Source organism: Glycine soja, chromosome 11, assembly GCF_004193775.1.
Source record: "Glycine soja cultivar W05 chromosome 11, ASM419377v2, whole genome shotgun sequence".
NCBI classification, from domain to species: Eukaryota; Viridiplantae; Streptophyta; class Magnoliopsida; order Fabales; family Fabaceae; genus Glycine; species Glycine soja.
The window spans coordinates 24,134,197-24,148,862 of NC_041012.1; the positions used below are offsets into that span (position 1 = coordinate 24,134,197).

Here is a 14,666-nt window from a genome sequence, read left to right on the forward strand (position 1 = left end):
TACAAATCTTCATACTTGCTATGTGTTTGGAAAACCGGTGCCAAGGCCCGGAATGTAAGTTGGATCCAAAAGTAGGTCTTTCCTTGCTTTTGAAAACGTAAGTTGGGTTGCGGGCAACCCAAACACACTGCTATGTCACTTGCCTTTTTATTTTTGTCTGGTTATGACATGAATAGTACGCTTTCAGTTCAGATAGTTAAAATTTTTGGTAATACACAGGTATTGAAAGTCTGAAATAGTGAACTTTGCATTCAAATTTAACTGAACATTTTCTTAGAAATCCAGTACATTATGATAGTGCTCAGATGACATAAATAGAAAACGAAGACAAGATGTGGATGGCACAAAGACGACTAGATAGAGAGCCTTATCTATTTATATATAGCCTTGCCTGAATAAACTACACAGCAGGCCAAATTTTCATTTATGATGATTAATGAGTGATTGATGACTAGTATAATAATATATTTTGGTTCTAGGGCAACTACTAGTTTTTGCTATGGCTCATACTAGCTCTATATGGCAACTCCTAGTGGGGAAACTTCCATCTTTGGTATGATCTTCTCTGGTTCTACAGCTTTGACCTGATTTCCATAAGCTGATGCATGCACTCCAAGTGCTGCCCTACCAGATGGATCAAGGTTGTTAGACCAAGCAGCATCCCACTCTACAGCTTTGGCTGTGCTACATGCAACACTTGGTCCTCCAGGAACACTCAGCCTGGCTGAGTTCTACAAAACCAAATTAAGGGACACAGATTTTGATTAGCTCTTGTTAAATCAACATGAATTATTTTTTCATATCTAGGCATGGTTGATTAAATTTACCTGAGGGAAGAACCTCTCAAATATCATTCTATAGTAGTATGCTTCTTTGGTGGTTGGTGTGTTGAAGGGGAAAATGTTAGCAGCATTGAGCATCATTCTGTCAGTCACCTATAGGAAAATTTCATAAGCCAATAATTAAAAATATGAGATGTCTTGCATGATAATTGAAACCAAGAGAAAAAAATGGGATTAGAGAATAAAAGGTTTCTATCATGTTTTACATGTTTCTCAGCATGAGCTTTAAGGCCATCAATCCAACCATAGCCAACTCCATCACTGAATTGTTCTTTCTGCCTGTATAAAATGTGCTGCATAAAATTAAAGTCTAACATGTTAGTTTAACAAATTAATTTTGCAAAGTTATACAACATTGCTGCAAATCACATAGTAGTACCTTTGGCAGATAAGGATGTTCTTCATCATCAAAGGCCCTCCTCAGTACCCATTTCTCAATTCGCCCTTCTTCCTTTTTAATCTGAACAGATTATGTAGTAAACCACTTTAATAAAATATAACATTTTTTAAGTGATGGTGCATTGTACTATTCTGTATCCATACCATTTTATACTCAGGATCAATGTTCATTGCAACTCTGATAAAATCTTTGTCCAAAAATGGCACTCTGGCTTCTAGACCCCAGGCAAAGGTCGATTTATTGGCTCGCAAGCAATCATATTTGTGGAGTGCTTTAATCTGCATTAAAGAGAAAAAGTAAATCATCTGATGACCCTTTTACTTGAATAATCCAACCATATTTATATTTTATTTTGACAAGAAGCATGATAACTCTAAAGACCTTGCGGCATGTTTCTTGATGAAACTCTTCTTTGTTTGGTGCCTTGTGGAAATATAGATACCCTCCAAAGATCTCATCAGATCCTTCTCCAGATATAACCCATTTGACTCCCAATGACTTGATCTTACGAGACATAAGAAACATGGGAATGCTTGCTCTAATTGTTGTCACATCATATGTTTCAATGTGATAGATCACATCCTCAATGGCATCTATGCCATCCTGCATACACACCATATATAAAACATTTACAAATTATTATTTTAGGCATCAAAACCCCTAAATATTTTAGCAGTAAAAACACTATCTCATTTAGATATACCTGAACAGTGTAGTGAAATTCATGATGTACAGTTCCTATGTAGTCTGCTACTTCCTTTGCTGCCTTTAGGTCAGGTGCACCCTACTCAACATAAGATGATTAAAGATTAAGACAAATTTCATGGCTTCCTTCTTATATTAAAAACATCCACTGCAAATTCAAGAATATGTACACTTACATACCTCAAGGCCTACACAGAAAGAGTGTAATTTGGTTCCCCATTGCTTGGCAGCATTTGTGCCTGCCAGGTAGCGAGCCGTGACGGCTGCAACCAATGAAGAGTCCAAACCTCCAGAGAGCAAAACACCAAAGGGAACATCAGTCATCAACCTTTTTACCACAGCCTGCAATAAACATTCACTTATATCAGCTAGAGTGTAGTAAAAGTTTTTATGCAAAGGGCGAGTTTGGATAAACAACTTAATTAATTACTTATTTGATAAAAGTTTATCACCTGAAAGCATATTTGATAAGCTTTATTGAATTAGGCTAAAAGGAGTTTATAAGGCTACAAGCTACTTTTATAAGTACAAAGCTTCCAAGGCATGAGTTTTTGGATAAACTATCAATTTCAATGGTTTATTGAGCCTTCTTTGAATCTTACCTTCTCAAAGGCATGCCTCAAAGCAAGAGGATCATAAGGTGCTGAGGGAATAGCCTCAGAGAACCATGGAGGATTGTACCATCTGCGGAACGCTCTCTCTTTGCTAGAGTACAAGTGACCAGGTGGAAAAGACTCAAAATGTTCGCAATCATCATTCAACCCCTTCAATTCTGATGAAATCCAGACGGAGCCTGAACAGAATATGCAAAATTTGTCACCATTTATTCAATTCAAGTATGTTGTTATAGTTCAAATAGAACACATGAATTCAATTCAAAAGCAGGGCATATAGTATAACATTACCATCTAGACCCCAACCAATGTACAAGGAAGTGACCCCAATTGCATCTCGTGCCACTATAAAACTGTTGTCACGAGTATCTAGCAGAACAAACGAAAATATACCATCAAGCATGTCCACAAAGTTTTCTCCGTGCTCCTCATACTAAAGTAACACCATCAAGAAACAAGTGATAAGAACAAGAATTCCAATCATTAGTAAAAGCCATATTCTATATGATATAATTTATGGAAATTTTGATCAAAACTTAGAATAAGAATAATTGATGAATAAAACAAAGTTTCAAAATTTTCTTTTGATTTTTAACTTTTCATGTATATATGATCAGGTTAAAATTTGTTGCAAAATATAGATAAATAAAACTAACCAGGTGAGCAATAACATCACAGTCACTTCCTGTACGGAAGGTGTGATTAGGCAACTGTTTCCTGAGTTCTTCATGATTGTAGATCTCTCCATTCACCTGGTTTTCAGTGTAACATATTTAACATAAGTCATAGTTTATAGCAGTTGAATTGGTGAGATTAGTAAATAAAAGCATAAAAAAGAATATGTTACTGTAGATCTCTCCATTCACATGGTTTTCAGTTTAACATATTTAACATAAGTCATAGTTTATAGTATATGACAACTTATGTATTGTGAGTTAAATGCTTATCATACAAAAACATTTCACTATCAAGCATCCAGAAGTGATTGTTAATAATTTGATATAACTTTTAAATAATTATTATAAAAATTCACAAACTTAACATATATATTGATTTGTGTTCGAATAATAGTACTTAACATATATATTAATTTGTGTTCGAATAACAACAGAATAATATTACTTGTAATCATTGAATATCACAAGACTTACCGTAACCACGACAGTTTTGTCTTCATTGAAGAGGGGTTGATCACCAGAAGCTGGATCAACTATGGCTAACCTTTGATGAGCCAAATAGTTATCACCATATTGGTGGAGCCCACTCCAGTCAGGACCACGGTGCTTCAATCTGTGACATCAACAAACACAAAACAATAAATGGTAAATTATTATAACTCCTTATTCAAACTGCACTTTCTTAACTGCTGACCCTTGAAAATTTCCTTTAGCAATTTCAAGACAAATTAACCCCTTTTGTTACTTGTTTGTTCTTTTGTTGTACTTTTCTTCCACAAAGTTACCAATAATTTCACAGCAAGGTGGACCCCACATGCCACTTGTTTATTCTAGAATCCACTTAACTTGTCAAAGTCCAAACATGTTTATCCTTTAAATAGTAGTACTAGTTACATCTAAAAGATGGATACTGGTCCCAATGTTAAAGCAATAATTATAATTTTAACTCTTGCGTATGTTTAAGTCGTTCCCTTTTAAAATATTGAATAACTACTGAAAATGGATGATAATATGTAGACACTTTCACCTCCCATATATTTCGACTTGTTAATTTTATCACATCATATTACTTATTACACACTTTTTTTTTCTCTTTTTGTCTTTCTAAGTGTTAACTAAAATATTAGTGTCCACCAATTTTTTCCCTAGAAGTACCACCATGACAGTTAAAAAAAGGAAACAAATTATAAGCCCCGCCCTTTTTATGGTTTTTCCTGTCTCCTTGTAGTGTATATAATATAATAACTTTTTACAACTAGTTAATAATAGTATTTCAGTATATTAGTCACAACTTTTTACCATCACCATCATGCTGAATTTTCCACTTTTCATTCTCCATAATCACTCACTTCTCATTATTAGCAATTTAATTAGCTTAGAAAACTTAAGCTGGGGAAGATTTTGGGCAGGGAAAACATGCCTAAAAACAAGAAACTTTGAATACAAAACATCAAAGTTAAGTAAAGGGTATTTGAAAAAAAAAGAAACCAATTCAAGGTTCTTTTTTCTTTCTTTCTTTGATATTGGTGCGTGTGTATATAAGAAGGCAAGTAAGAGAGAATCATTGCCTGCGAGAAAGCTCAAGGACGCGAACCCTTTTGGCTTGAGATGAATCAGAGCAACCAAGCACAGCAAGTATGCCACACATTGTGATATGATATAATATATCACTATGATATGTGATGATATAATATGTGAACTATGGTTAATAAGAGAAAAGTTGAGAGAAAAAAAAGAGTGTAATGAGGAAAATGAGAAGATAAAGAAAGAGAGAAAGAAGGAAATGATTTAAGAAACGTAGATGGAGGAGTGAGAGAGGGAATGGAGAACACGTAGAAGGGTTCCAAGTTGAAAGAGTTAAGTGATCCACATAACAACGTACACGTATTTATATGCAAAGGGTGAATGCCAAACGGTGTCGTTTTGTCTTCTGAAGTCGCTTTCTACAATGCCGTGGGAAGGGTAAACCGGATACCGGGTGGTCCGGGTCGCTCACACCGGGACCACCGCCTCTTTCGTCTTGTCTACCGCCACGTGGTGTGACGTGGTTTGTTATGGGATATTTTTGTCACTTCATTTAATTATTATTGTATTAATTAATATTTATTTTGATTATTTGATCCTTTTCTCGTTTGTGCTGAGCGATTTGCTGCTTCCCGTTTTGTCTTGTCTCCAAACACAGGAGAGTGAAGTTTATCACTTTATCCTTATTCCTTAGATACTTTTTTCTTTGGTTAAATTCTTTGAAGAGGTTATTAGAATCAATCAAGTGTTACATCAAGTTGTGTTTTGTTTTTCAGATGTAGTAATTAAATAATATTTTTTTATCATGATATTGATATTAAATTTTTATTATAAAAAATAATAATTAATTTTTTTATCAAAGATTATGAATATAAATAATTTTTTTAACATGATTTAATCTGATATTTAAAATTTAAATTACTTAATTAACAATCATTTATATCAATCAATGTTGATAATGAGTAAATAATAGTAGGAAAGAGAAGAAAAATATTTTTTTATGTATAAATTATTTTTGTTAAGACAAGTGTTAAGATTCTTATGAGATTACTTGATTATGGAATCTGATTTTAGTTGATTTGTGTTGTCAATACTTTAATTTCTGATTGTAACCATTGTTCATAAATAAAAGAGTAAGTACGGAAGTGACAAGTTAAATGAAATTAACAAATAAAAAAGAGAGGCTATTTTAATACTGATATTTTTAAAAAAAATTATAATAAAGATATGAAATAAATATTTAATACAGAAGAAAGGAAAAAAAAATATCCTTATTTAACTATATGAGGATATAGTTTTCTAATCAAAACCCCGCTATCAAAAATAGGAACATGTTCATCTTCAGTCAACTGGTGAATTATAACTACTGGTTAAATTTGATCATAAGAACGATACATTTTCTTTTCTTTTTTTGGGAACGATACACATATGACATGGCATGCAAATTGACCATATAATTTATGTACCTGGACAATTTTTCGTTATATATCCAAAATTGCTCAGTTTTATTTTTCTTTATTTTTTTATGCATTCACACTTTAAAAGGATATTGTGAGTACTTCACGTAGCAGAGATTTTTCACGTTATTTGAAACCCGAGATTTTATAGAGAAATAACATTAACTAGTATGAATTATATAGGATTAATATTTTAATTTAATAAAAATTCATAATGAGTAAATATTTTAAATAAATAAATTATATTGTTCTTAAAATTCACGATAAATAAATATATTTAAATATATAAATTATATTTTAAATTTACAATTAATCATTTAAATTATGATATAAGGTTATTATTAATTAAAGTAAATTAGACTAGTATCCTGAGCGTCTTTTCAAATTACACATAACACCACATTTTTTCTACTCTTACATTAATCTTTTTTGTGATTAAATTACACTCTCACATATATTACACTTATATATTACACTAACATCTTCAACAAAGAAGATTAATATTGCAATGGTTAAAAAGACATGATATACATGTGTTTGTGTAATTTTATAAAACTTTAAAGGTAGTTACGGGTAATTTACTCTGTTAATTACTAACAATATTTTAAAAAATAATAAAGCTTAATTTGGATATAGAGATAAGAAAAAATAGATTAAAAATTATATATGGTGTGTTAAACCCACTTCTTAATAAGAGAAGAAACCACACATTAAGAATGTTATAAAAATAAAATAAATAAAAATATCAAGAATATTTATAACGATTCACATATTATATTTAACCGATTGATTTTTGAAATTTTTTTTATTAAAAATGTTTAATCGAGGGAATAAAGAGAGTGAGCTAGAGTCCTATTCTCAATAATATAATTTTTAATTTGGAATATAAAAATAGATTACATCCAAGTTTAAAATAAAATATTAGTTTTATCAAAAGATAGTTTGTTAGTTATTTACATTAGTGACCAAGAACCAAATTTTAAAAGAAAAATGATCGTTAACATAAATTCTACGGATATAAATTTAAAATTGTATATAAAACTAACCATGCATATTTTTTATTTCATACGTGCCTAATAACGTATACACACGTGGGTTTGTGAATGCATTAATTGGTCAAAAACTGTTGCATGACATGTGTTGAATGTTTTTGTATGACATAACATTGCGGAATTGTAAATGTACTAAAAAAATCGATGAAAAAAATCTTGCAAGAAAAAAGTATGACAAATCATTACATTATATCTTAGAGAGCAAGTTACTTAAAAAGAATAAGTAACGAGCAAATTTCTTTAGGGTTCTCTTTGTTTTTGTGCAATCATTTGGGTTGAAGCTTTCATCGAATAAGTTATGTCCTGTGTTATAAAAAATAAAAATTACGTATGACTACTGATATAAAAAAATCACGTATGACTTCGATTGTGAACGAGAAAATGCAAATTGATTGTGGATGATTAAAAAAAATAGTCAAAATGATTAGCTGCATATATATTTTCCGGAAATCATCGTGGCATAACTTGCGTGACACTCATACAAAACCATTAGGCGTGTTATCGACGTGGCTATGATTAGTGACTTCCTTTTTGTCACATTATTTAAATTGGAATCTAACAAAATTCCATTTCATATCATAATTGATACGTTTGACAATTTATGCCAAGTGATGCGTAAAATTTGTAGTTGTATATGTAGAAGCAAGCTTCATGATGAATCAAGATTGATTCAATAAGTTTTAATGATAACAAAAATGATGACAAAAAATTCAAAAGTCAAGAACACTTCATGATAACAAAGATGATGACATTCAAGAATAAGTTCAAGATTGAGTCAAGAACACTTAAAGGTTCAAGAGGAAATTGATTTCAAGAATCAAGAATCAAGTTTCAAAGATTCAAGTTCCAAGAATCAAGATCAAGATTCAAGACTCAAGATTCAAGAATCAAGAAAAGACTCAATCAAAATAAGTATTAAAAAGTTTTTTCAGAAACTGAGTAGCACATGAGTTTTTCTTAAAATCTTTTTACCAAAGAGTTTTTACTCTCTGGTAATCGATTACCAGATTATTGTAATCGATTACCAGTAGCAAAATGATTTTCAAAAAGCTTTCAAACTGAATTTACAACGTTCTAATTAATTTCAAAATGTTGTAATCGATTACAAGTATTTGGTAATCGATTACTAGTGTCTTTGAACGTTGAAATTCAAAATTAATTGTGAAGAGTCACATCCTTTCACAAAAAGCTTTGTGTAATCGATTACACTGATTTGGTAATCGATTACCAGTGAAAGTTTCTGAACAAAATCAAAAGATGTAACTGTTCCAATAGTTTTCAAGTTTTTCTTAAAGTTATAACTTTTCCAAATGGTTTTTAAGCTTTTCTAAAGGTTATAACTTTTCTAATAGTTTTCTTGACTAGACTTGAAGAGTCTATAAAAGCAAGGCTTTGATTTGCAAAAAAAAAAAATTTCCAACAATTCTTTAGAACCACTTTTGAGAAACCTTTGATACTTATTCTTCTTCTTCTTCTTCCTTTTGTCAAAAAGCTTTCCAAAGTTTTCTGGTTTTCCAAACCTTGAAAACTGTGCTATTCATCTTTTCATTTCCTTCTCCATTTGCCAAAAAGAATTCGCCAAGGACTAACCGCCTGAATTCTTTTTGTGTCTCTCTTCTCCCTTTTCCAAAAGAACAAAGGACTAACCGCCTGAATTCTTTTGTGTCTCCCTTCTCCCTAGTCAAAAATTCAATAAGACACACTCTGAGAATTCTTTTGATTCTTCTCTTTCTCATATACAAAAGATTTCAAAGGACTAACCGCTTGAGAATTCTTTTGTATCCTCATTCACAAAGATTCAAAGGTTTAACCGCCTGAGAACTTTGTCTTAACACATTGGAGGGTGCATCCTTTGTGGTACAAGTAGATGGTACATCTACTTGGGTTTGACTAAGAACAAGAGATGGTACATCTCTTGTGGATCAGTTCTAGTGGAGGGTACATCCACTAGGTTGTTCAAAGAGAACAAGGGAGGGTACATCCCTTGTGGATCTTTGCTTGTAAAAGGATTTTTACAAGGTTGAAATGAAATCTCAAGGACCGCAGGTCGCTTGGGGACTGGATGTAGGCACGGGTTGTTGCCGAACCAGTATAAAAACTCTTGTGTGTTTGTCTCTTTCTTCCCAACTCTTTTAATTTCCGCTATGCACTTTAATTCCCGCTTTTACTTTTTGGTTAAGTTTCTTTTCTATTCATCATTTACTTAACAACATAGTAAAAGCCTTAGAAGAGTAAATTTTTAATTAGTAAAGGTTTAGGAATAATTAATTCAACCTCCCCTTCTTAATTATTCTGAGGTCACTTGATCCAACAAGTGGTATCAGAACAGGTATGTTGTAGAAAGTCTAACCACTTCAAGATTAATGACCTCCTCAAATCCTTTGTTTCCTGAGGGAAATTCCATTCATAGACCACCCATTTTCAATGGTGAGGGTTACCATTATTGGAAAACCCGTAAGCAGATTTTCATTGAAGCCATAGATTTAAACATTTGGGAAGCAATAGAAATAGGACCTTACATACCCACAATAGTAGATGCAAATACTAGCACCACAACACAAAAACCTAGAGACAAATGGACAGAGGAAGATAAGAGAAGAATCCAGTATGATCTAAAAGCCAAAAACATTATTACGTCAACCCTAGGAATAGATGAGTACTTTAGAGTATCAAATTGTACAAATGTCAAGGAGATGTGGGACACTCTCCAACTAACACATGAAGAAATCATTGATGTAAAAAGATCTAGAGTCAATACCCTTACCCATGAATATGAATTATTTAGGATGAACCCTAATGAAAACATCCATAGCATGCAGAAAAGATTTACACATATAGTAAACCATCTTGCATCTTTAGGAAAAATCTTTCCTAATGAATATTTAATTAACAAAGTTTTAAGATGTTTAAGTAGGGAATGGCAGCCCAAGGTAACTGCTATTTCTGAAAGTAAAGATCTCTCTTCCATGTCTCTTGCTACTTTATTTGGAAAATTGCATGAACATGAGATGGAACTCCAACGTCTTAATCAAAATGAAGAAACTGACAAAAAGAAGAGAAGTATAGCCCTGAAAGCCTCATCATCAATGCAAGAAGAAAATGAAGAAGAAGATTCAGATGATGAAGAAGACTTTTCATTCTTTGTAAAGAAGTTTCAAAAATTTATCAAGAAAAGAAGAATGGACAGGCGTCAAAACTTCAACAACGGAAGAAAATCACAAGAAGATTCTCAAGTCCTTAGATGTTACAAATGCAACCAAATTGGTCACATCAAAGCCAATCGTCCTTCAAATGAAGAATGGCCTGAGAAAAGTGATAAGAAAAGGTTTGATGAAAGAAGGACCAAGAAAGCCTACATTGCATGGGATGACAATGATTCATCCGATGGTTCAGAAAAGGAGATTAATCTTCTAACCAAAGATTATGAAAGTGATGAGAACATTTCTCAAGAAGGATAAACAAAGAGCAAAAGTATGATCTTCATCTTTGAAGATCTTGACATCTTAATCATGAAAAAGGTAATATCAAAACCATTCTTTTATTAAAAATTTTAAGTTAAAATTTCCTTCAATCAATTTGATTATGATGACTAACAATTTTTCATTTGTTTTGTTTTGATTGATTGAAATTATGGGTATGTGTTCTTGATTGAGTTTATCTTCTTTGCATGAAATCTTCATACAAATATTTTGATGATATCTATAATCATTATTCTTCAAATACTTGTGTTCGATTGCTTTGATATAATTGAATATCTACATGTTTTAATGTTTTTGCATGATATGATATGTGAATTACATGATTAAGAATCATTCATAAAGTATTTTTAATATATTTTTCTTTAAAAAGTATTTTCATAATCATTCAAAATTCCTTCTCTTCTAAAAAATCTATCAACTTTCATTTCCTTGCTAAAATAACCTCTGGTAATCAATTACCATAATAGTGTTATCGATTACAAGTAGTTATTTTTGGCAATGTTGCTCTCTGGTAATCGATTACCATATTTGTGTAATCGATTACAACGCGTCCCTGTTCTTATATATTCAAATTTCAAATTCTGAAATCTGCAATCCTTCTCTCTCTCGAAAACCCTCGCCCCCAAATCTTTCTTCAGCCATATCTCACTCATTTCTTGTCCAAATCACTCCCCACAAAGCCCAAACTTCATATTTTTTCATTCTCTTTCATTTGAACCGATTAAAATTTCGAAAAATCTCTTCAAATGGCAGAACCATCAAAGAAGCGAAAGGGCACATCAAGTCGGAGTCAACGACATTCCGAATCACAGGAAACACTGATTCCTTCCTCCATTCCCTCTGGATCATTGTTTTCATCCGATGAACAGCGGATACGGTACACAAATCTCTTTCCGTCTCGTTCCATTATTGATCCAAAATTCATTGATATGGATTTCTTGAGAGTTTTGATTGCTTTCAAGCATTTGAAAACTCCAATCTTATTCCATTCATGTCTTTAAAATTGTTTGTTTATTCTGATTTAGTCAAAGCCTTCTATTCAAACCTAGAAATTCAAGAAGGCACTTTAATTTCTGAAGTCTATGGGATTAAGATGGTCATTGACCAATCCCTATTCTAAAACTTAACCAAATTGCCAAGTGAAGGTGTACCATTTGAAGATACATTGATTGATGATTGGAAGTTCGATTTTTCCGTGCATGATGCCCGCCGATTGGTTTGCACCAACCAAGCGGATATGACCGGAAGGCTTCTTGCCGGTTCATTGGCTTTTGAAAGCCTCATCCTTCATTATCTAATTGTCGGCATCCTGCTTCCAAGATCTTCAAACCTTTCACAGGTTTCTGAAGAAGATCTTATTGTTATGTGGGCTTTTCATAAAGGCTTACAAATTGATTGGGCACATCTTGTTAGATATCGCATGCATAAGGCATTGCGATTGAATGCTCCATTGCCATACCCACATCTAGTCACCCTCTTCCTTCAACACTTCAATATCCCCCTTGATTCTGAACCTTATGTTCCAATCAAGAGATCTTTTCTAATAGGCGCTTCAGTTATTGCATCCTTTGGTTATCAAAAAGAGCATGATGGCTCTTGGGTTAAAAAGGGTGCTCGACATGTTGGTGAAGAAGGACATGATGGAGAAGAGTCATCTCTCCTTTCAAAGATTTTGGATAGGTTTGATGGTTTTCAAACCTTTGTTGGTGAAAGGTTTGATACCTTGGAGTTACAAGTGGAAATGCGCTTCAATGAGATGGAGTCAAGAATCACCAAGGTCGAAGAAGATGTCTCTTATATCCGTTCAAGCTTTGATCTACCACCACTGCCACCACCGCCACCACCTTCATCTTAGTTTCTCTATTATTTTAATATAATTAGTACTTTGATTTCCAGCTGTGTATTTGGCTATATTATTATGACATTTGAACAATTTAGCATTTCTTTATTTGCATGATGTGTTTGAACAATTATGAATTATTTTATATGACTATGTGATTTTACTATATGTTTGATCTATTCATGTTTCTTGCTTCATGATTGGTTTATATTTTTCCATGATTGTTGTATGAATGATTAGTTGTATTTGTATGTTTCATACTTGTTACGCACTTTGGCTTTTTGTTGATGCCAAAGGGGGGGGAGAATTAGGGATTAAATCAAGAACTCACATAAGTAATTAACTTAAATTCAAGGGAAGCATAAATTCAAAAACAAAGGGGGAGAATGGAAATTTATGTGAGTGATTGACTAGGAAAAAATGTGTGGGTATGTTTCTTGATTTCAAAGTTTTCATCATCAAAAAGGGGGAGATTGTATAAACAAGCTTCATGATGAATCAAGATTGATTCAAGGAGTTTTGATGATAACAAAGATGATGAAAAAAAGCTCAAAAGTCAAGAACACTTCATGATAACAAAGATTATGACATTCAAGAATAAGTTCAAGATTGAGTTCAAGATTGAGTCAAGAACACTTCAAGGTTAGAGAGGAAATTGATTTCAAGAATCAAGAATCAAGTTTCAAAGATTCAAGTTCCAAGAATCAAGATCAAGATTCAAGACTCAAGATTCAAGAATCAAGAAAAGACTCAATCAAGATAAGTATTAAAAAGTTTTTTCAGAAACTAAGTAGCACATGAGTTTTTCTCAAAACCTTTTTACCAAAGAGTTTTTACTCTCTGGTAATCGATTACCAGTAGCAAAATAGTTTTCAAAAAGCTTTCAAACTGAATTTACAACGTTCTAATTAATTTCAAAATGTTGTAATCGATTACAAGTATTTGGTAATCGATTATCAGTGAAATTTTCTGAACAAAATCAAAAGATGTAACTCTTCCAATAGTTTTCAAGTTTTTCTGAAAGTTATAACTTTTTCAAAAGGTTTTTAAGGTTTTTCTAAAGGTTATAACTCTTCTAATAGTTTTCTTGAGTAGACTTGAAGAGTCTATAAAAGCAAGGCTTTGATTTGAAAACAAATTTTTTTCCAACAATTCTTTAGAACCACTTTTGAGAAACCTTTGATACTTATTCTTCTTCTTCTTCTTCCTTTTGCCAAAAAGCTTTCCAAAGTTTTCTAGTTTTCCAAACCTTGAAAATTGTGCTATTCATCTTTTCATTCCCTTCTCCCTTTGCCAAAAAGAATTCGCCAAGGACTAACCGCCTGAATTCTTTTTGTGCCTCTCTTCTCCCTTTTCCAAAAGAACAAAGGACTAACCGCCTGAATTCTTTTGTGTCTTCCTTCTCCCTTGTCAAAGAATTCAATAAGACACAGTATGAGAATTCTTTTGATTTTTCCCTTTCCCATATACAAAAGATTTCAAAGGACTAACCGCCTGAGAATTCTTTTGTATCCTCATTCACAAAGATTCAAAGGTTTAACTACCTGAGAACTTTGTCTTAACACATTAGAGGGTGCATCCTTTGTGGTACAAGTAGAGGGTACATCTATGATGAGAATCATGAAACTGGCCAAATACAGGCTAAAGGCCCAAGTGGAGAAGGATGAAGGCCTAAGCGGAGAAGGATGAAGGCCCAGAGGCAGAGACACTATCAAGACAATTAATTGTTGCTGAAGCCCCAAACTAATTTGAAGACCCAAGTTAAATATGTTTTTAGTTATAATTTATTTTTATTGTAATTTTGGCCCAAACTGTTTAGAAGGTCCATGTCTATTTTTATCTTTTTGTTCAACTACACTATAAGTATTGGTTTTTGTTTTGAATAAAGAGACTTTTGGCATTTTGATCAAATTTGGTGAGAGTTTCTCTCCGGGTTCCTTGTTGAACCAATTATCAGACTTATCAAGGTAATCCTTGTGGCGTCTACCCTGACTTATCTTCCTTCGCTGGAAGTGGCGTCTACCCAGACTTATCTTCCTTCACCGGAAGTGGCGTCTACCCTGACTTATCTTCCTT

At 32.6% G+C, this 14,666-nt stretch overlaps 1 protein-coding gene across 1 annotated transcript; it reads right to left on the reverse strand.

Moving 5' to 3' along the window:
- Window positions 1-222: 222 nt before the first annotated feature.
- LOC114376120 (asparagine synthetase [glutamine-hydrolyzing] 2) lies at window positions 223-5,101 on the reverse strand. Its single transcript, XM_028334049.1, has 13 exons — window positions 4,807-5,101; window positions 3,713-3,851; window positions 3,218-3,313; window positions 2,853-2,994; window positions 2,550-2,740; window positions 2,128-2,289; window positions 1,946-2,026; window positions 1,624-1,845; window positions 1,386-1,520; window positions 1,222-1,302; window positions 1,049-1,135; window positions 828-935; window positions 223-731 (listed from the first exon to the last, which is right to left on the reverse strand). Exons 1-13 carry the CDS (start codon window positions 4,884-4,886, stop codon window positions 516-518), a joined length of 1,740 nt encoding a protein of 579 aa, XP_028189850.1. The 5' UTR covers window positions 4,887-5,101; the 3' UTR covers window positions 223-515.
- Between the last annotated feature and the right edge of the window lie 9,565 nt (window positions 5,102-14,666).

What these genes read in the sequence shown, in the direction of transcription:
- LOC114376120 (XM_028334049.1), bottom strand. Translation starts at nt 4,886, where the DNA reads ATGTGTGGCATACTTGCTGTGCTTGGTTGCTCTGATTCATCTCAAGCC. An exon ending in TGAGGCATGCCTTTGAGAAG is followed by an intron (nt 2,290 to 2,549) that starts GTAAGATTCAAA and finishes TGTTTATTGCAG; the next exon opens with GCTGTGGTAAAAAGGTTGAT. An exon ending in AAGCTCATGCTGAGAAACAT is followed by an intron (nt 936 to 1,048) that starts GTAAAACATGAT and finishes ATTTTCCTATAG; the next exon opens with GTGACTGACAGAATGATGCT.